This window comes from Juglans microcarpa x Juglans regia, chromosome 6D (genome assembly GCF_004785595.1).
Source record: "Juglans microcarpa x Juglans regia isolate MS1-56 chromosome 6D, Jm3101_v1.0, whole genome shotgun sequence".
Classification (NCBI taxonomy): Eukaryota; Viridiplantae; Streptophyta; class Magnoliopsida; order Fagales; family Juglandaceae; genus Juglans; species Juglans microcarpa x Juglans regia.
Window position 1 is genome coordinate 19,114,383 of NC_054604.1, and position 21,983 is coordinate 19,136,365.

General features: G+C 35.0%; 1 protein-coding gene and 1 non-coding gene across 2 annotated transcripts; one reads left to right on the forward strand and one right to left on the reverse strand.

Annotated features, from left to right (window-relative positions):
* Positions 1-107, reverse strand: LOC121236256. Its single transcript, XR_005934697.1, has one exon. It is a non-coding gene; the product is annotated as a small nucleolar RNA R71 (small nucleolar RNA).
* A 77-nt stretch (positions 108-184) lies between these two features.
* Positions 185-21,249, forward strand: LOC121235441. Its single transcript, XM_041131788.1, has 6 exons — positions 185-320; positions 966-1,042; positions 1,900-2,089; positions 9,316-9,400; positions 9,742-10,048; positions 21,028-21,249. The coding sequence occupies exons 1-6, from the start codon at positions 185-187 to the stop codon at positions 21,247-21,249; spliced, it is 1,017 nt and encodes a 338-aa protein (XP_040987722.1).
* The last annotated feature ends 734 nt before the right edge of the window (positions 21,250-21,983 follow it).

Consider the following 21,983-nt stretch of genomic DNA (forward strand, 5'->3'; position numbering starts at 1 on the left):
GTTTTGAAGAGGTAGATCTCCACCTTTGCACAAAAGGATAGTGAGACTTTGTATCAGGCTTGGAAAAGGTTTAAAGAGTTGTTGAGTATATGTCCTCACCATGGATATGAAAACTGGCGCTTAGTTAGTTATTTCTATGAGGGACTTACACTTAGAGAGCGGCAATTCATAGAGATGATGTATAATGGTGAGTTTTTGCAAAAACAATCTAGATGAGGCCATAGAATATCTCAATGAGCTTGTTGACAAAGCTCACATTTGGACCAGACCTAGTGCTACTGAGAGTACAAATAAGTCACGATTTGCTGGAAATCCAAATAGTTAGTGGTGAAATTTACCATCTTAGGGAAGAGGATAATCTAAAAGCTAAGGTGAAGATGCTTATTAAAGAGTTAGAGGTGTTAAAAACTAAGGATATAAAGCCAACACACATGGCTACTCGTGTAGAGTTCTTTGGATCGTGTTTTGCGTGTGGTGGGGTAGATCACCTAACTCAAGAGTGACCCACATTTGTTGAAATGAGAAAAATGTATTAGAAACAATATAATGCATTGGGTATGTACAAGATGACTTTTGCACCTTTCTCCGATACTTACAATCCGGGGTGGCATAATCACCCCAACTTTAGCTGGAAGTCTGAAAACTAGCAACCTGCACAACCACCTAAAGCTTACCTTACACTGTATCATGTATCTTCTTCTTCTATGAATCCCTTAGAAGATACTTTACATACTTTTATTAAGTCACATGATAAAACTAATTAAAAGTTTGAGTCTTTGATTACGCATGTTATTGAAAAAAAAAAAAGATAAAGAGCCATGTATCTAAGTTGATGAGCTCCTTGAGTGTGAATGAGTGTGACAAGTTCCTTTCTCAAGCTTAATCCAAACCCCAATGTTAACATATGGCGTAATAAAATTTAAAGGATGTCAATGTCATTGTGACATGAAGTGGTAAATCCTTAGACATCCCAACAACTGAGTCAAAGGATCTTGAAGAGGATCAAAGCAAAAGTGGTGCCGATCTGCCCAAGGAAGCCGAGGTAATAAAGAGCACAGTTAATGTACCATTTTCTCAAGTGTTAAAATTGAATATGCGAACTTTGAATCCTAGCAATGAAATCCTGGAGAACCTCAAGCAAGTAAAATTAATCTCTCTCTTTTGCATATTATTAAACAAGTTCCTACTTATGCAAAAGTTCTCAAAGATTTGTGTACAGTTAAGAGGAAACACCACCATATTAAGAAGACAACAATACTGACAGAGCAAGTTAGTGCTTTAATTGAGCAACGAATTCTTCCTAAGTATAAAGATTCTAGTTGTCCAACCATTGCATGTAATATTGAGAATCATGAATTTGGACAAGCGTTGCTAAATTTAGGAGTTAGTGTAAATTTGATACCTTATTTCATTTATTTGCAGCTAGGTTTGAGAGAAATCAAACCAACTACTATGATATTGCAATTGGCTGATCGTTCAATCAAAATACCACGAGGTGTGGTGAAGGATGTTTTGATTCAAATTGATAAGTTTTATTGTCTTGTTGATTTCTTAATCCTTGACATTAGTTCTATTGCTGACTCTAGTTTTAAAATTCATTTAATTTTAGGTATACATTTCCTTGCTACTGCTAATACTCTTATTAATTACATTAATAGTCTAATGAAACTCACTTTTGGGAATATGACTCTCGAAATTAATATTTTCTATATTGGGAAACAACCAAAAGAAGATAATGAGTGCTACCAAATGTACATGATTGACGTATTCATAGATAAGAGAGTTCACACAAGTCATGATTCTAATTCCCTTGAATATTTCCTTGTTAATTTTGAGTTTGATACTATTAATGATTTATCTGATGTTGTTGATATTTGTGTTATTTTTTATGAAACTCAGGATTATGACATACGGGCTTGGCAACCGAAATTTGAGGAGTTGCTTAAGAAAAGTGAAAAACAGATTCTTTCAAGTATGAAAACACCAAGAGTTGAATTGAAATCTTTGCCTAAGGGTTTAAAACCTGATTTCCTTGGTTCAGGTGATACTTTTCCTATTATTATCTCATCTGAATTGTCTGAATCTCAAGGTGAGTAATTACTTTGAACCTTAAATGAGCACAAGTCAGCCATAGGTTGGAGCATTGCAAATATCAAAGGTGTTAGCCCTTTAGTCTATTCCCTTAAAATTAATTTAGAGGAAGGAACTAGCCTACGTAGAGGCCCTCAACACAGAATTAATTCTACCACGAAAGAAGTAATAAAAAAAAAATGAAGTGTTAGATGCAGGAATTAAATATCTTATTGCTGATAGTAAATGAGTTAGTCCTACGTAAGTTGTCCGTAAGAAGTCAGGTGTTACTGTGGTGTAGATTGAATTGGGAGAGTTAGTACTCACAAAGCTTGAAACTGAGTGGTGGATGTCTATTGATTATAGAAAACTGAAGGCTGCCACCCAAAAAGACCATTTTCCCTTTCATTTTATTGATCAAATCCTTGAGCGTGTAGCTGATCACCCATTTTATAGTTTTTTGGATAGTTATTCTGGTTACTGTTAAATTAAAATTGCATTAGAAGACCATGATAAAACCACTTTCACTTGCCCTTTTGATACTTATGCTTTCCATAGAATTCCATTTGGATTGTGTAATGCCCTTGTTACTTTTCAACACTGCATGATAAACATTTTTAGTGATATGGTTGAAAATTATATGGAAGTTTTTATGGATGACTTGACTATTTTTAGAACTTCTTTTGATGCATACTTGCTGAATTTAAAGAGAGTGTTGGCTCATTGTGAGGAAAATGAACTAGTTTTGAATTGGAAAAAATGACACTTTATGGTACCTTCAAGTATTATCTTAGGGCATATTATTTCTTCCAATAGGATAGAAGGTGATCAATCTAGGACTGAATTAATTTCTAAGTTATCTATACCAAGGACAATAAAGGATGTTAGGTCTTTTACCATTTATTAAGCAAAACATGATAAAGAGGAAATATCATTTATTGTCTATTTCATTTTTACCATGCTTTGCTCATATTGCGGATTATTTAGTTGAAGACGAGATACTGGCATATTAGAGCGCACAAGACAAAAAGAAGTTCATGGCTGAGGTACGCAATTTCTATTGGGATGAACCTTTTCTTTTCAAGTATTGCCCTGACCAAATTATAAGACGTTGCATCCTTGATGAAGAGATTACTAGCGTCCTAGAATTTTGTCATATCCAAGCTTGTGGGGGCCATTTATCAATGAAAAAAATCACTGCAAAAATTATGCAGTGTGGATTTTATTGGCCCACCTTGTCTAAGGATGCAAACATCTATTGTCGTTCATGCGGAAGGTGATAAAAGTTAAGAGTTTTGTCCATCGTAATATGATGCCCTTAAATCCGATCTTAGTAATAGAAATTTTTTATTGTTGAGGTATTGATTTCATGGGACCTCTCTCCTTCTTTTGGATATCAATATATTATTGTAGCAATAGATTATGTGTCAAAATGGATAAAGGCAGCAGCTTGTAAGAGCAATGATAATAAGACAGTAATTAATTTTTTTAAAGGAAATATGTTGTTTCGGTTTGGTACACCACTGCTATCATTAATGACCGAGGCACAAACTTTTATAACCGTTCATTTGAGACTTTGATATAAAAAAAAATATGGGGTTGTTCATAAAATTTCTATTGCCTACCATCCTCAGACAAGTGGACAGATAGAACTTGCCAATAGGGAAATTAAGCAAATCTTAGAGAAAACAATAAATCTTAATCGCAAAGATTGGTCTTTAAGACTAGTTGATGCACTTTGGGCCTACTGTACAGCTTTCAAAACCCCCTTGGTGTGTCACCTTATAGGCTTGTTTTTGGAAAGCCTTGCCACCTTCCTGTAAAGCTCGAGCATAAAGCTTATGGGTTATCAAGCATTTTAATTTTATCAGGTGTATTCTACCATCTTCAATTACTAACCATTCAATTTTGATTCTTAAACATTGAGGAAAATGTTTCCTTTAAGTTAGGAGTGATGCAAATTATGCACTTATAAATGTTTGTTGAAACTCTGTGATACTTTTACATGTGACATAATTTATTTTTTTTAATTAGCATCACACGTACATCCTTTCACATGTGTGCTCATTCTCATACATAGCCATTTTAGTGAATTCAACAAACTCATCTTGATCATTGTGGTAAGATGGTGGTTCGACACATGTATCTAGAGAGCTCTTTTACTTAAGTCATTATGTGTGAGTTTTGGAGAGGATTGAGAGCCAACAAATGCTGAAAATTGTGATAAGCATTCGTTGATTTTTTTGAATTGGACACTTCTTTTGAAAATATCATTGCATGGTTTGTGGTGTGATGTCAGATATACTTGAGATATGATGAAGGTCAACTTAGGATTAACGTTTGAGACTTTCAAGCCAACCCTTTCAATTAGAGCCCTAGTAACCAACTTTGAGACAAGAAACATATAGCTTTTTTTCTTTTCTTCATATACCTATATTATCCATACCTCTCCACATTAGAGTATAACCTATACAATGATTTTTCCTATCCTTTTTACTTCCAAGTGTGTATTAGATGTGGAATTATTTTCTTTGCGAAAAATAAAAACAAAGGGAAGAACACGAGTTACTAGTTGTTCAAGTGAGTTAGCTTTAAAGGCAAAAACACTAAGACTTGGTAGAAATAGTAAAATACCAGGGTGACATAATTGTTTACCAAATTATAAAAAAAAAAGAAAAAGAAAAATAGGCATTATACTAAGATTTGAAAGGCTGAAGAGTACATCAAGTGAGTAATGTGGTTTATTGAGATGTTTAATAAGATTCCTTAAGTATGTACCTAGAAGCTTTTGAATCATTTTCTTCCATTCATTTTTTTTCATATAGCCTAACCTAAGCCACATTACAATATTTTGTTTTGACTGTTTTGATCTCAAGTAAGCTTGTGGAAAGAATGGTTGAATCAATACTTACTTGTTGCTTATTCATAATTACCTAAATCTCCATGTGATTGTGTGTACACCACTTGTCAACTCCATAGAGAGAGCCCTTATACGAAACATTATTATACTCGTGAGTTATGGAGTTGAACCTTTTGCTTGAGACATTCTTGATGTTGCATGTGTCAAGATTAGTGGTAAGATGGTTATAGGTTAGAAAACGCACACACACACTCTGTGAATTTCTATAGGGGGATTGATCTTGATAGGTTATTGGATTTCTTAAATTGTTTTGATATACGAATCTAGAAAGTGTGAATTGGTAGCCTATTTTTGTGATTTTCTTATCTCTTTCATATCTTTTGCATAGAAATTGCTAGGAACTAGAACGCTAAAATGTAAATAGAAATCATAAGAATTAATTTATATTCTTGAATTTAGTTTCTATTTACTTTGGGATACTCCTAAAAACATTTTTAAGTTTAATTTTAGAATCCATAAAAATGTGAGCTAAAGCCCAATCAAATTCAAGAAATTTTTGAATTGGAATAGTTCCTAAAAGTTTTCAATAAAGCATGACTTTGAAGTGATTTGAAAGCAAATGATCATTTATATCTCATCTTTACCGATTTGAAGTTATTTGAACACTCTATATCGATTTTACTTAACACTGTCAACTGAATAACAGATACACCCATGTGCTTCTTCAATTTTTCTCTCCTAGTAAGTCATAGCTCGCCTCCAATGTTGCCCTAACTTTTTTCCTTCTGTAGAGCACCCTCCTTTCTCCTTCGTTCCCCAAGCCTGACACCTACATAGTTGCCCAGACCTATATCACATGGTTTGACAACGCCGTGCAAATCTCCCTCTACACAGTGCAACAATTTCCTTATAGCCCTAACAAAACATAGTGAAATGGTCTTCACCCCTTTTCAACAACAGTACCATCGCGTGGCTTCAAATAGTCTAGATTCCCATGCTCTCTGCAATTGCAGTGGGTTCGGCTTTACCTACAACTGACGTCAGGTACCTTGTCATTCCTGCTTGATTTTGGGCAGTGGGTTTGTCGAGAATCATGGGTTGTTCTGTGCGTAGTGAAGCCTCTGTTATTTCAGAACAAGTCTATAAATTGAAGATGCCCAAGCCAAGCATATCCACCAGAACTAATCCGACCCCACGATGCACCACTGTCATTGCCCATAAACGGCGTATCACCCATAGGTCAGCCATGATGGCTCTGAAGACTTGCTCAATCTAGGTAAGTAGACCTCGTCTCCCATTTTGGATTTGCATTTTTATTAACCCTGGGTATTTCCATTATTCTAGAGCAAAAATATGCTATTAATCCTTGATATTTTTTTCATTATGCTTGTTTGTGAGACCTTATATTCAATTTTTCTTAAGCAAATTGATTCTCTCTCTGGAGTAGTCTCTCTCTGTATGGTTGGATTTGACTTCATGACTGGTGAGATTACAATCTTAGTCGTTTCAATTTGGCCCAACTTCAAGATGTTTTCTTCTTTGGCCTTTCTCATTTTTTCAACTCTTGTAAAGCATGTTTGATTTTTTTAAATGTGATTTGGCTGTTTGGTAGATGTAGTTTCAGAAAACATTTCATGTTTTTTTTTTTTTCTTCGTGTTGGATACTCTTTTGTCTAGTCATATTATGGATTTTAATTTTGGGATGTTCTATGCATGACATTGGATTATTGATTTATGGGGACATTCTTTTGAGATTCGGTTCATTGGGTATACATAGTCCATATACCATGCTAGCACTTGTGCTGATTCTTCACTCCTTATGCTGATTATAAACATGTTAGCATAGTCTAATTATTTTCACTTCTTTATTTTTTGAGACTTTTCCAATTTATATTGTATTTGGATTTGCTTTTTTAAGTGAAGCATATGATATCCATAAATGTTGGTGCATATACTTGACAACAAATTGTTACATGCCGACATAAAAGGGGAAGAAACGAAGAGATGTGTTGAAGTGTTGAGATGGGAATGTCGGCAACCCTAGGGTTAACTTAAGAAGACTTAAGCATGTTTGGCTTAACGTGGGCGTGCGTTGGGCCTAAGTTGTGGACGTGATTGGGCTTTAAGGAAGCTCTTGAATTTATGAGAAGAGATGTAGGATGCTATGGGCTATGAAAGGGATGAAGGCCTAGCCCAGGAATTATCTTACTATTTGCTTTATCATTTTCTTTGTAATAGCATGTGTTGAGGGATATTTTAGTCTTTACCTATCGTTAGTATATCTAGCGTAGTAACAACCTGAAGAACCATCTAGAACCTTGATAATTTTCTCTACTGTTCGATTGCTGGATGAGCTCCCATTGAAAAGAGCCTTTGTTATTGTCCTATTGAATAAATATGCCATTCTCATCCATCTGTTTTTTTCTTAGCCCATCCCTAGTTTGATCTATTACAAGTAGTATCCAGAGTCCCTTTCCTACCTTGAATCCAATGGCTAAAGGTACACATTTGAAATATTTACATGAAGGTCTCACTTCTCTAAAAACAAATACAAAAAACCACATCAAAAACACTAAAAGTCAATTTAGCACCATCAGAGTGGAAATGTTGGCCATGCAGCCCCAAATAGAGACTATGATGCTCAGTTTTCTACTATGGCGGCAGATCTGCACAGTGTCAACAAAACTCTATCAGGAGGATCCTCTAGTCACAATGAAAACAATAGGCAACAAGTAATACCTCATAATGGCGAGATCTAGCCTAAATCCATCAAATTGGAGTTTCCTGTGTTTCAAGGGGATGATCACCATGGATGGCTATATAAAGTAAACCATTTTTTCACATTTCTTAATACTCTTCCACATCATAGACTATGATTAGTGTCTTTTCACATGGAAGGGAAGTCCTAGTCTGGTTTCAAGACCTAGACGAAACTGGGGAATTAACTGGTTGGGATGAATTTGTTCAAGCTTTATTAGTCAGATTTGGTCGTAGTAGTTATGATGATCCAATGAAATAACTAACTAGGTTAAGATAGTTGGGAAGGGTAGAAGAATATAAAGCTAATTTTGAAGTCTTGTCCAACAGGCTGTATGGGTTATTTGAGACATACAAGTCAAGATATTTTCTCAATGGCCTTAGAGATTATATGAATTTGACAGTAAGGATGTTTAATCCTACTAATTTGGTTGCAGCTTATGGGCTTGCCAAAATTCAAGAAGAGAATGTGTCTCTCCATAAAAAACTACCATACAGAAACCCACCCTCACATCACCATTAACTAGCCTACCTTAAATTTCCCCAACATTCCCAGGTCACAAATAACCAAAAAAACCAAGCCAAAGTCATAGCATCAGTCCACAAAATTAGCCAAAGTCAAATGAAAGATGCTAGAGATAAAGGTCTTTGCTATCATTGTAACTCCAAATGGACCCCAGGTCACATATGTCCAAGCCTAAAGAAATAGAGGATGAAGTTGGAGGTGTTGGGGTTAAACATTGGTCAAGAAGAGGACCAGATATGCAGTAGACACAAATCAAATTCTGGGGAAAATCCAGAAATCTCATTGCATGCTATTAAAGGGTCCTTGAACCCTAAAACTATTAGAGTTGTGGAAAAGATAGGCAACCAAACAGCTACCATTCTAATTGATTCATGAAGTACTCACAACTTCCTGGATCCAGCAATACTATCCAAACTTCCCCTAAACGTGTTGTGTGATGAGAAAGTTAGGGTGAAAGTGGCAACTGGTGACCAGGTTTAAAATGAGGGCAAAATTAAAGAGGTGCAAGTGAGTGTCCAGGACATAAAGTTCACTGTTGACATGTATTTGCTAGTGCTAGCAGGTTGTGATGTAGTGCTCGGTGTGCAATCGTTGCAAGGGCTAGTGTCTATTCTATGAAATTCTCATAAACTCATCATTTAGCTTTCATACAAACAAAATATAATCATTTTAAGGGGGCTGAGTGGCAGCACATTGATGGAAGAAGGGATAATTAACAAAGCAAATAATCTGAAAAAAAGGGTCCCGCTTCAATTAATAGAACATATCCCTCGAACCTATATACAAAACGTTACCCCTGAACCCATACATCAGCTTCTCAACTTTTACCCTGACATATATGCCCTTCCTTCTGGCCTTCCCTAAACTAGATCCCACGACCACAATATCACCCTACAAGCTAGTACTCAACCAATTTCTGTTAGACCCTACCACTACTCCTATTTCCAGAAAGATGAAATAAAAAAGATCATAAAAGAATTGCTGGAATCAGGTGTAATTAGACCTAGTCAAAACCCTTATTCCTCATTTGTTTGGTTGGGGAGGAAAGCTGATGGCACATGACATTTATGTGTTGACTACCGTGCCTTAAACAACGTCACAGTGAAGGACAAGTACCTTATTCCTGTGGTGGATGAATTGATGGATGAGTTACATGGTACCAAAGTGTTCTCTAAACTCGATTTAAGGTCGGGTTAACATGAAATTTGGGTGAAACCTGAAGACATCCCTAAGACCACATTCAGAACACATGAGGGGCACTACGAATTTCTGGTTATACCTTTTGACTTAACCAATGCCCCTTCAACATTCCAGAGTTTGATAAACTAGGTTTTTAAACCTCACTTAAGGAAGTTTATTTTTGTTTTTTTTTTTACAATATTTTGATTTATAGCATGGATGAGTAGGCCCACTTACACCACATGCAGTTGACTTTTAACATCCTAAGGGACAACTAGCTTTTTGCTAAGCTGAGTAAATATAGTTTTGGTTGCACTGAGATTGCTTATTTTGGCCATTTGATTTCTAGCCATGGAGTTAGAGCAGATCTTGAGAAGATCAAGGCCTTGTTAAGTTGGCCACCACCTAAGTACCTTAAGGCCTTGAGAGGCTTTTTAGGTCTCACAAGCTATTACAGAAGGTTTGTGAAAGGGTATGGGGCTATAGCTGCTACACTGACCAGTTTTCTTAAAAGGGACAGCTTTACTTGGGATGAGGAAGCTCAAACAACCTTTGACAAGCTCAAAACAACAATGACTGAACCCCCAGTCTTAGCTCTACCCAATTTTCAAAAGCCCTTTGTCGTTGAATGTGACACTTCTAGAGAGGCTATTGGGGTAGTACTTATGCAAGCAGGGAGGCTCCTAGCATTTTTTAGCCAAGCCTTGAAGGGAAGGTCCTTAAGGCTTTCTACTCATGAAAAGGAATTTCTAGACCTAGTGTCTGCATTTCAGAAGTGGCGCCATTACCTCTTGGACCAACCTTTTGTTATCAAAACAGATCACCAAAGCCTAAAGTTTTTGCTAGACTAAAGGGTAGGGACTATCATGCAGCAAAAATAGATCTCCAAACTCATGGGCTATGACTTCATAGTGGAATACAAGAAGGGTAAAGAAACCAAGTGGTTGATGCCTTATCTAGGCAAGGGTTGAATCTGAGGTGATTGTGTCTCTAATTTCTATCCCAAACTGGGATTGGATGACGAAGATCAAGGCCCTATATGCTACAGATGACATAATCAAGAGCCTATGGGAAAAGCACAACAATGGCAGTTGCCATCCCCTTATGCAGTCAAAAGTGAGATATTATTTTACAAGGGCAGAGTCTACATTCCTGCCAACCCCACACTCATCCATAAGCTGTTGGATTTACTACATGGAAGTCCCCTAGGGGGCCACTTGGGCTTTGACAAGACTTTATACAGAGTTAAAAGGGATTTTGATTGGCCTGACCAGAAATTTAAATTTGATGAGGAAATTTTTAAAAGGGTGTGACATTTGCCAAACTGTCAAGGTGGATACACCATTCCCAATGGATTTCTCCAACCCCTTCCAGTACCCTCAACACCATGGACTGACATAACCATGGACTTTGTTGAGGGCTTACCTAACAGTGGTGGCTTTAGTGCGTTATAGGTAGTGGTTGATAGGTTTACCAAATACTCTCATTTCATTCCTATCTCCCATCCATACACTGCTAAGACAATGGCCCAAATTTTCCTCAAACTCCATTTTATGGCCAATTCCATTATATCATACAAGGATCCTACTTTCACTAGCCGATTTTGGCAAGAACTCCTATCACTACAAGGGGTCGAATTGGCATTCAACATGGCTTATCATCCTTAGTCAGATGGTCAAATCGAAGTTTTTAATAAATGGGTAGAGAACTATTTGAGGTCTTATGTCATTGATAGACTGAAGGAATGGTCTAAATGGGTGACCATAGCAGAATGGTGTTACAACTCGAGCCAGCATGCCTCGAGTAAACTCACACCTTTCCAAGCTCTATATGGCTACAAGCCCCCTAAGCTAACTAGTTACACATCAGGAACAACAGGGTTAGAGGAAGTAGAAACTACCTTGCGTGACAGAGATTAGCTTTGGGCCTTGTTGAAACAAAATTTAATCAGATCTCAAGAAAGGATGAAACGGTATGCAAACAAAGGAAGGAAGGAAGGAATAGCAATATTAGGTCAGTGACTGGGCTTACCTAAAACTTCAACCTTAGAGGCAGTCCTCCCTTTGACACCATCAAAGTTTGAAACTTTCACCACGTTTTTATGGACCATTTTAGGCGGTCTAGAGAGTAGCGAAGTACCTTATCGCCTTCAACTGCCTGCATTAGCTCAAATTCATGACGTTTTCCACGTCTCACAAATGAAGAAAAAAATAAGGCCACAAGTCAATATCATTCCATGGAAGTGCTGGCCAACACTTCCACCCATAGATAAATATGGGATCTTGAAGCCTGAGCCAGATACTCGAAGACTGAGGAAGGTGAAGAACATGTCGATCGAAGAGCTTTTAGTTCACTGGACAGGTCAGAGCCAAGACGAAGTTTCATGAGAGTCCTACACATAGCTTTGCACCAAATATCCACACCTTGTGGGCAAGGTGTTCTGATGGGGGGGGGGGGGGGAGAGTTGTTACATGCCAAGATAGAAGGGGAATTAAACGAAGAGATGTGTTGAAGTGTTGAGATGGGAATGTCGGCAACCCTAGGCTTAAGTTCAAAAGACTTAAGCATGTTCAGCTTAAGGCTTGGGCATGCGTTCGGCCTAATGCTTGGACGTAATTGGGATTTAAGGAAGCTCCTGGATTTACGAGAAGAGACTATGGGATGATATGGGCTGTTGAAAGGGCTAAGGGCCTAACCTAGGAATTATCTTACTATTTGCTTTATTTTTCTTTGTAATAGCATGTGCTGAAGGATATCTTAGTCTATACCTATCACTAGTATATCTAGCATAGTAACAACCTAAAGAACTATCTGGAACCTTGATAATTTTCTCTACTGTTCAATTGCTGGAGGAGCTCCCTTCGAAGAAAGCCTTTTCTATTTTCCTATTGAATACATATGCCATTTTCATCTATCTGTTTGTTTCTTACCCTATCCCTAGTTTGATCTATTATACAAACTAGCCTGAAAGTGTAGGTCCAGAGACTAGATATTGAACAAAAGTGAAACAGATATGAGTTTGAACATTTTAGATGTTTCCCATTTAGTATATAGAATTCAGGAAAATGTTTTAGCAGAATTCTGGAAAATGAAGTTCATAACTAGAACTGCCATACATAGAGATCTAGCTTACTGAGTATATGTTGAGCCTTTTTCAAAGCATGGGTTGGAATGGATCAAAAATCAAGTTAATTGATATGATTATACCAATGGTAGACTATAAAAATCTTTTGTATGGTTTACTTAAAGTTGGAATGGTAGTTGTTTTCAAAGAGTTTACCTATTGATTTGTAGACTAATCATTACTAGAATGAGTGCGATTATTTTTATAGGCATTTTCTACATGCACATGTGCATGTGAGTGGCAGATAAGGTCGGCCTGTTTTTGTATGATCTTCTTTTAATGATGTCTCAGTGTCTCTGCTAAAATAAAATGAAAATAAAAAAGAGAATAATTTCTCTGCAGCAATGAGGTGTTTTGAATACTTGTTGACCTGATATGTTCTTAGTTATAAGCCTATGACAAGTATGTGCCTAATTGTGCATGTGGGCTTGGTTGTCCATTTCTATTGCTACTTGTTGTGTGCTGTAAAAGGGATGTGCTGTCGACTACCTAGAAGTTTGACTACTGAAGTTGTAAGGGGATTAGTTTTGTATTAGTACTGAAATAAAAAAGCATCTACTTTTCTAACGGTTTAAAATCATGTGATGCATGATCCTGTACAAGGAAATTTTCATTGAACGTGGCTCAAAGTAAGCATGGGTCTTTTTGCATGACCCGCTTTGAGTTTTATTATTATTATTATTTAACAAGAATACATCACATGAAGGGTGGAAAGCATATGCTTAATTTACTACTTTAGAAAAATTAGGAGTTGGAATTTTCAGTTATTAGATTTGAACCATTGGGACAAAGTTTATGAATCAGAAATCTTTTGATTACCCATTAACCAAAAAAACCTTGGTTTTCACCTTGAAGTTGCAAATAAGCACCTTCATAGTACTTTGTGTGTTGCCAATATTGTCTTTCAGATAGTACTTCATATTCTTAAATTGGTAGTTGGTGTTTTCTGAAGTATCTTTATTTTGTTGTTTTCCTAGCGATACGAGGTATTGTGTAAATCACACTCTATATGTATGACCCACTTTCGTTATTGTTTAAATTTTTAAATTTTGTCATCTTTTCATATGCATTAATTTATATTATTTGTTGCAATTATTCACTAGCTTATGTGTCATTTTTATCGAACCTGTAACTAATGTGCATTTTGTACTTATATTACACACAATATCCTCTATATATCTTTTTGTGCATTTTAGCTATTTCACATGGACGATTCGGAAAATACACACACTGATCGTGAGTAATGGGCAGATGAGATGAATGATATTTTCATTAAGATGTTGTATGGGGACACCCTTACTGGTGCATTACGGGCATGAAAGATCACAAGTAGGGATCACACTTTGTACGCTCAATGCCTTACTTTTGTGGGTATAAGGGCATATGACGTGAACCAAGTGAAGGGAAAATTACAAAGGCTTAAGACGAGACCATGACATTTCATCGACATGATGTTCCAAAATGGTATGGGATGGGACCCTAACACCAAAACGGTGATAGGCAGTGATGAGCATTGAGCAAATGTCATTAGGGTAAAGATATGCCGATTGTCATAAAAAATTAAATACCATATTTACACGAGAAATAACATATCTCCTTATATTTTTATGTCTTCATAACCAATCTCTAAAAACCTATTAATATATTTGAATTTGGCGAAACCACAATTGAAGCAGTTCTAGACAATGGGCTGCCCACTATATGTGGACCTTTGCACGATTTTTGGCACGTCAATTGCGACTGGTACACTCCATCAAGCGTCAAGCCAACCACTCCCAAGTAGTGATGAAGAGTGTCAACTTGATGCAAAGCAGTGACGTTGGGACCCTGTACTGGGCGTGACCGAGAGTGGAGGCTGATATTGACGATATAGACGTTTCCATGAACATGGGGACACCTTCTACGAGACCATCGACACACTTGTCACATCGGCGTAAAAAGGAAGAGCCAAGCAGGCAGGTGGATCTAGACATATTGAACTACCTCGATGAGATTAGGCGTACAACGGTCGTACAATAGAAGTGCTATGAGGGTAGGTCGGAGTCATAAACAAGAAAGCGTAGCAAAGGATCGAGACTGACCATGGATAGTAATGACAGTTGGGATTTGTTTGGTCATTGTGTGGCATTCTTGTAGGGACTTTAGCCTCCATTGCGAAAAGAGAACTTTAACCATGCATTTGACCACTTACTTGATCCTAGGGTCCAACGAGGCTTTCTGGCCATGGATGATGTGCGTAGGCGATTGTGGGCCATGTATTGTTGAGGATTATTTTAGTGCTTTCATATCATTTGCTATTACATCTATCTTAGAGATTATTAATTGCTATCTGAACATACTAGATGACATGGTATTATGCTTGTATGATGCGTTATTAATGTAATGTTGTGTTTTTTGAAATTTTTGCATATTGTGGATGTGTTTTAAATTTAATAGTAATGTTTGAAATTGCTGATATGGTAATGTAATTAATATATTACCCATGTATGTATTCTAACGTATTTTTTACAACAGCTTCATTGAACATGTTAGACAATGGATGCTAATAATTGGCCACTAGGAAGTCTAACAATATACACGAACATTGATGGAGAAGATGTTAGCTCTGACTATGAAGGGAGTTTTAGTGGTGATGAGTACAGTGTACTTGAAATAATCACCCTTATTAGGATCGTAACCTCTCGACTGGGATGGGATCATAAAATGCCACAACACAACATAGGGCATTCGTGGAGATTAAATTATTATATGAATTTTGAATGGACATTCAGAAAATTAAATGGAGGTACCTACATTTCGCATATTATGCTCATTGTTACGTAGATATCAGTTGTTGCGTGATTCTAGACAATCGGTGACCGTGGATGAATCTATAGCCATGTTTTGTCTACTTGTGGGCCACGCACAGGGCCAATAAATTGTCGAGGACCGATTTTAATATTTGAGTCAAACAATTAATAAACATGTGAGAAAGGTGACGAAGGTGCTATGTGAGCTTGGAAGACATATTATACAATGAAATTTCACAAATGAGGTGCATCCCTATATTGCAGGCAACCACTTAAATTTTCCTTGGTTTTCGATAAGGAGTTTTCCTTTAAATTTGCCATTATTAACAACAAATAATTAACTTGAAAGTAGTGCATTTGAAACCGTAATTAAATATATCTAAGATATTTTTTTATTAACGATTTTATTTTTGAGTTGATAGCGATGTGGGGGTGCGATGGACGACACTATAATGAACGTTGTAGTACTAGCTGAAGTACCTAAGGCATTTAGAAACCAGCGTGGGCGAGTTACCCAAAATGTATTGTTTATATGTGACTTCCATACGAAGTTTACATTTATATACATCATATGGGAGGGACCAACGCATGACGCTCGTGTTTTCCTCCATGCGTTGAGTGAAGGATTCGCCCAATTTTCATGGCTGCCTGAGGGTAAACTTCTTATATTATTTAATGGAAAAATGATTGATTTTTTGTGATTTTTTTCCCCTTTCAAGTAATCTCACTGTGTGTTTTGGATGCAATGTGGTTAGTTAGTTATTATTTAGTCGATTATGCTTTCTCATGCACTTCAAAATTTTTCCCTATCCCAGAGAAAAGTATCACATGAGTGATCACTATAGTCAACGTCAACAATTTCTTAGGTTCAAAGACTATTTTAATTACTGTGATTCATAACTTCATAATATTATCGATCGCACTTTTGGTGTACATAAGGAACGATTTAAAATTTTAAACTTAATGTCTGCATATTCCGTTGGGAGGCAAGGACTCATCGTGACAGCATGTGCGCTGCATAATCTCATTAGAACGGTGACTCCCGATGACTGGTTATTTTAGTATTAGAGCAGGAGGGAACTCCCTGTTATTGAGTAGTATGTTGGTGATGGGGCAAGGCCATCTTGTAATTTGGACATGACGATTCAAGCAGCCCAAGCTATGACTGTAATAAGAGATGGAATTGCCATACCTATGTGGCCCATATTGGGGTGGTCGTTGAACGTGCAATTAAAAGTAGTGGTGTATGTGTGATTTTCTTTATATTGTAGTGGTGTACTTGTTATTGAAATATAGTATATGTTTTACAATATTTAATATTAGTACTATTTAATGCGCTTTGAATATAATTATTTGATGACATGTGTTAATTTTGAATTGAGATCATCTTACACACACACTGCAATTTATAACATTAATAAATTGTATAATTTGAATTTAATAAAAGCAATATAGAAGTGTCTGCTGTGATGGATTCTCGAATTAACAAAATCAAGGATTTATCTATAGTTTATACGATTTCTCATTTAATGTGCGTTATTATATAGTGAATTAATAACATGAAAAAGTAGTATTTTTTGTGCGTGTATTTTTGTCAAGATTTGTACGTAGGTAACTATGTGTTGTGTCCCATGGATAATATTTGCTTTTTTGGAAGCCGATAAACTGGCATCGTGGTTCTTTTGTAGTATACATCCCAAGTTGAATTGAATTTATTACAAATTTGGAAATAGAAAAATTATTTTAAAATATAAAGTTTAATTTTGGAATTTAAATATTTTTTCTTATTTTTATTAATAATTGATATTAATTAATGGAATATATTTAAATAACTATTACCCAATCATTTAAAAATACACACAATAATTGGTGGGACCCACAACTTTATCAATCCTAAAAAAAGTTAAAACTATCTCATCTCACCTCTGTAAAAAAAATATACATTTTTTAGATGAGAAACCATCTCATCTCAACTCAAATATCTCAATATTGTTCACATTTATCTCAAAAAATCTCATCTGAGAAAACAAACGAAATCTAATTCTCTTTCCAATAAATACTTATATGGAAATAATAAAATATACAATAAATGAGTGTAATAATTAAGTTATTATATGCACATGTTAATCACATCGTTTTCTAAACTGCATAAACACTCTTTGAAACTAAAATATCAAGTCGTTTAATGAGTTGTTCTTACAATATTTATAAAAACTTTTACTTGACATATCCTATTAAAAAATGAATGGACAATATCGTCTTATTTATTCACCGTAATGATCTCGTCATTCATTTACATAATATGAATCAACCAATTCATTACGGACCACGAGTTTTCAAGAAAGATACATATGGACATGCAATAAGTGGCTTAGATAAGGTAATAAAACTTTATTACAGTTGTTCATATAGGGAGGAGATGAGAAATTGTGTGGTAGAATTTAAAGAGTAGGATTTCGATCTGAGTCTATCATTTAAATTTCCTATTTGGATCATATATTAAAAATTAGTCTAATTAGCATCAAATCCAAACAAGGTTTTAGATTTTTCAAAATCTTAATTTTTAAATCATAGTTCTTTCTTTATTGGCTTAGAGGGAAGCCTATTATTGTTTTCTAGTGTATATGTTGTGATAGAATTTTGCCTAAAAGTAAAAGAATATGAGAGAGAGAAAGCGGCAAAGAGCCCTTATATTTAGGGGTGACAATAAGGGTTTTTGAGTCATATCTATGTCGTGTCAAGTCATGAATATTTGATTATATAGGTCAATCCGAACCAAACTTGTTAAATTAAACGTATCAAACTTTCAAACTATAACTCAACTTATTTAGATAACGGATCGTGTTGTGTCACTTGTTTTGACCCGTTTAATAATTAATTTGAAATAAGTCAACACAACATAACTCTTTTAAACACATTTCATATAAATAGGTTGAGCTAACAGACATAAACATATTTGACATGATTAATATAATTTCACACAAAAGTTAAAATTTATATTTATTAGTGCCACAATATTAAAAAAAGTAGACTACCAACTAACAAAATATCAATATTTCTCAAATTCTAACATATAATAAAATCAATATTGTAAATCCTATAATAACATATATGAGCATAGATCCAGAATTACAATTTCAACAACAAAAACATAAGGATACTGAAAAATATCAATATTACAACTCAACAATAATAAAATTATAATTTTAAAATAAAATCTAAACGAGTCAAAATGGGTTGACCTGTTTATAAATCGTGTCTTAATAGGTCAATCCGTTTTGACCCAAACCTATTAACATCAAACTCAAACCCACTAATTTAGTATCATATTTGTGTTGAGTTCACGAATCGTATCACATGATGTCACCCTTACTTATATTAATATTAATCTCTTATGGGAAATATATTTGCATATATAAATGGACTTCCATTAATATTTATATTACCTACGAAGAATTATGGAGTGGATATACACTACTCATTCCAACTTAGCCCTTTAAGATGGAGAGTCCTCTTAGAGCCATGTTCTTTCGTGACTTGTTTTATTTTCTCGAATTAATAAAAATCATTATTCTTTGTTATATTTTCTAAAAAAACATATATATTCTCATTTTCCAAAAATAATAAAATTAAGACCTCATTTGTTTTCATAAATCATCTCATTTGATCTAATCTCATCTCAAATTATCTAATTATTATAACTTTTCCAAATTCTAAAACAAAATACAAAAAACAATTCAACATCTTTCAAATCTCAAAACAAAAATAAGATTAAAAAATTATATTCTAACAATATTTTATTCAACTTTTAACTTTTATTTCATCTCATCTCATTTCATTTGTGTAACCAAATGAGGCCTTTGGAATTTTCGTCGAGACAAGGACAACAATTATTTCCCAGAACACCAACATATTTAGGCCTAGTTTGGATAGAAAGATGTTTTCATCAAATTTCATCTCATCTTAATATCCAAATACTACAAACATAAACACTTCTCAATTTTAAATTTTCAACTTTAATCTAATTATTACAATTTTCTAAAACTTTCAAACAAAACACATAAAATAATTCAAAATTTCAAATTCAAAATTTCAAATTCTAAAATAAAAATAATATTAAAAAATATATTCTAACAATATTTGAACTTTATAATATTTTTATTCAACTCTTTCTCTCTCATTTTCCAAAATCTCATAAAATATTATAATTCAAATAATTTATAATTCATCTCATCTCAACTCAAATATCTCACTATTATTTATAAACCATTTCAACTTACTAACCAAACCAAACCTAGTGATTAATGTAATGTATCCTACAAAACAACAAAGGATGTGACCGCAACTAGTACTATTTATTTGGGCCAATAATCCGATTTTGAAGGTGATTATTCGAATTTTATCTGAGTTGATAATTAGATTATACACTCGTCCATATCTGAAGGCGGATATGGGTATATGAGGTGGATACATGATTTAAACTCTGCATTGGATTTATCTATTTTTTTTAAATAAGTTATGCCCAATCCAAATATCTGGATTTAAATATATATATATATATATATATATATATATATATAGTAAAATTTGGTTCACTTGGGTATAACTTGGGTAACCAAATTTTTAGGTTTTGAAAAATTCGGATTCCTTCGATTACTCGCTAGGATTATGACCGGCAAGTGGGTACTCGGGCTGCATTATACTTTTGGGTTTGGGTATAACCGGGTAACCGGATCCATACTCTGATGAACAGTCTTAACCTTAAACACTTGTCAATGTAAGTTTGACATGGATAATAATATGCCTATAACTCTCTTATAATTCTTTTACAATTTAATTCAGCAACTAATACAAACATGCCACTTCATTTAAAAATGGAATCCAATTATACAAAACAACCTTTTATTTAATATAGAATTGCAAGAGAGTTAGGTTAATTATTTCAATTTAGTCCCTCTTCTGGACGGTTAAGCCGTTCTCAGACCCTTAACAATAAGAAATGAGAAGCCGACACGTCAACAATCTTCATCTAAATTTCATGAGCCACATTACAGGATAGCAAAATCAAATCCACTGTAAAAATTTTTTCGGAGGCTTAAACCACCCCCGAATCCCCAATACCCACACCACCGCAACCCCCTTTGCACTCTACACCGTTGCACATCCCCAGCCCCTCGAAGCATGTCTCAAGCTGTCGTAGCCCGGCTGATCTCTCAAGCCCATTGCAGCCCAACAAATTACTCTAGCCCGTCGCACATGGTTTGCATTTTCAAATCCTATTAAATTTTGTTTTGACTTCTTGTAATTTAGCCCATTGGTGCATGCATTGTTATGTTCAATGCATTAATAGGATTGAGATTGTAATTCCAATCATTTAGGGATTGTTTTAGCTTCAATGCTTTTTTTACCTACAGCTTATAAATAATACCCAGCGTGAGGGAGAAATTCTAATATTGGTGCATGCTTTTTTTTTTTCATGATCTGTCATTCTAATTTCAAAGAATTGTTATGTTTTTATCTTGTTTTTACCTACAGATTATAAATAATAATAAAAAAATTGTTTCACAACAACAACAAAAATCCCATGATTGGAGTGACTTTTATCATTTAACTTTTGTTATTTACATTTATGTTAGTGTCCAAGCGTTTTTGTATTGTGGTAGTGTTTTGGTAATGTTATCTAATGTTGATTGATTTGACATTGTTTTATGTTGTAATGAAGGATTTTCTGTCGAGTTCGAACAGTGATGAAGTTGAAATAATAATGAGTAGAAACTGTCCAGAAGTTGAAGATGATAATATTGAGGTTGAAATTGAAGTACAACAATGTGATATGAATGTAGAAGATTTTGTGATTGTGGGAGATGAAGTGGATGTCAGAGATGGAGTGGATGTCGGAGATGGAGTGACAGTGGAAGATTTAGATCAAGTGGTGGAAGATTGAGTGAATGTGGAAGATGGAGTTAATGTGGGAGATGGAGATGGAGTAAATACAATTTCCAGTTCGAATAATGGTCTTTTTAAGCTATCTGTTGGGAAGGAGTTTGATAAGGTAGAAGACGCTCAAGCATTTTACAAGGTGTATGCAAGACAAAAAGGTTTTGTAATGAAGACCAACCATACTCGATTATCAAAAGAGGGCAGAAAACTAATTCTAGTAGAGTATGTTTGCTCAAGGAAAAGATTTTAGCGTGAAAGTTGGAAACAAAAAGAACGAAAAATTCCTAAATCTGCTAAGACAAAGATTGGGAGTAAAGTAACGATGTGTATACAAAATGATGGTGAAAAGTGGACAGTATGCAAGTTCGTCCTTGAACACAATCATGAGCTACTTACACCGAGAAGTACTAGTTTGCTTTGTTGACATAGAGGAGTGACGCGTGTCTAAAAAAACTTATTCTCACTTTGAATGAATCCGGTATACCGACAATGAAGTTAATGTTAGTGTTGAGTAAAGAATCAGGTGGTGATTTTAACATTAGATGTATTGGTAAAAACGTCAAGAATTATTTGAAAAATAAAATAAGGAAATTGTTTAAAGAGGGAGATGCACAAAGGTTGTTTGCCTACTTTCTTGATCGACAGTGTAAAGAACCCAAGTTTATGTATTCTATGCAAGTTGATAAAAATGGGTGTATGGGAAGTTATTTTTGGACGGATGCAAGATCAAGGGCTACA

What these genes read in the sequence shown, in the direction of transcription:
- LOC121235441 (XM_041131788.1), top strand. Translation starts at nt 185, where the DNA reads ATGGTGAGTTTTTGCAAAAACAATCTAGATGAGGCCATAGAATATCTC. An exon ending in ATCTGCCCAAGGAAGCCGAG is followed by an intron (nt 1,043 to 1,899) that starts GTAATAAAGAGC and finishes TATGAAACTCAG; the next exon opens with GATTATGACATACGGGCTTG. An exon ending in TTCTCTAAACTCGATTTAAG is followed by an intron (nt 9,401 to 9,741) that starts GTCGGGTTAACA and finishes TTTGATTTCTAG; the next exon opens with CCATGGAGTTAGAGCAGATC.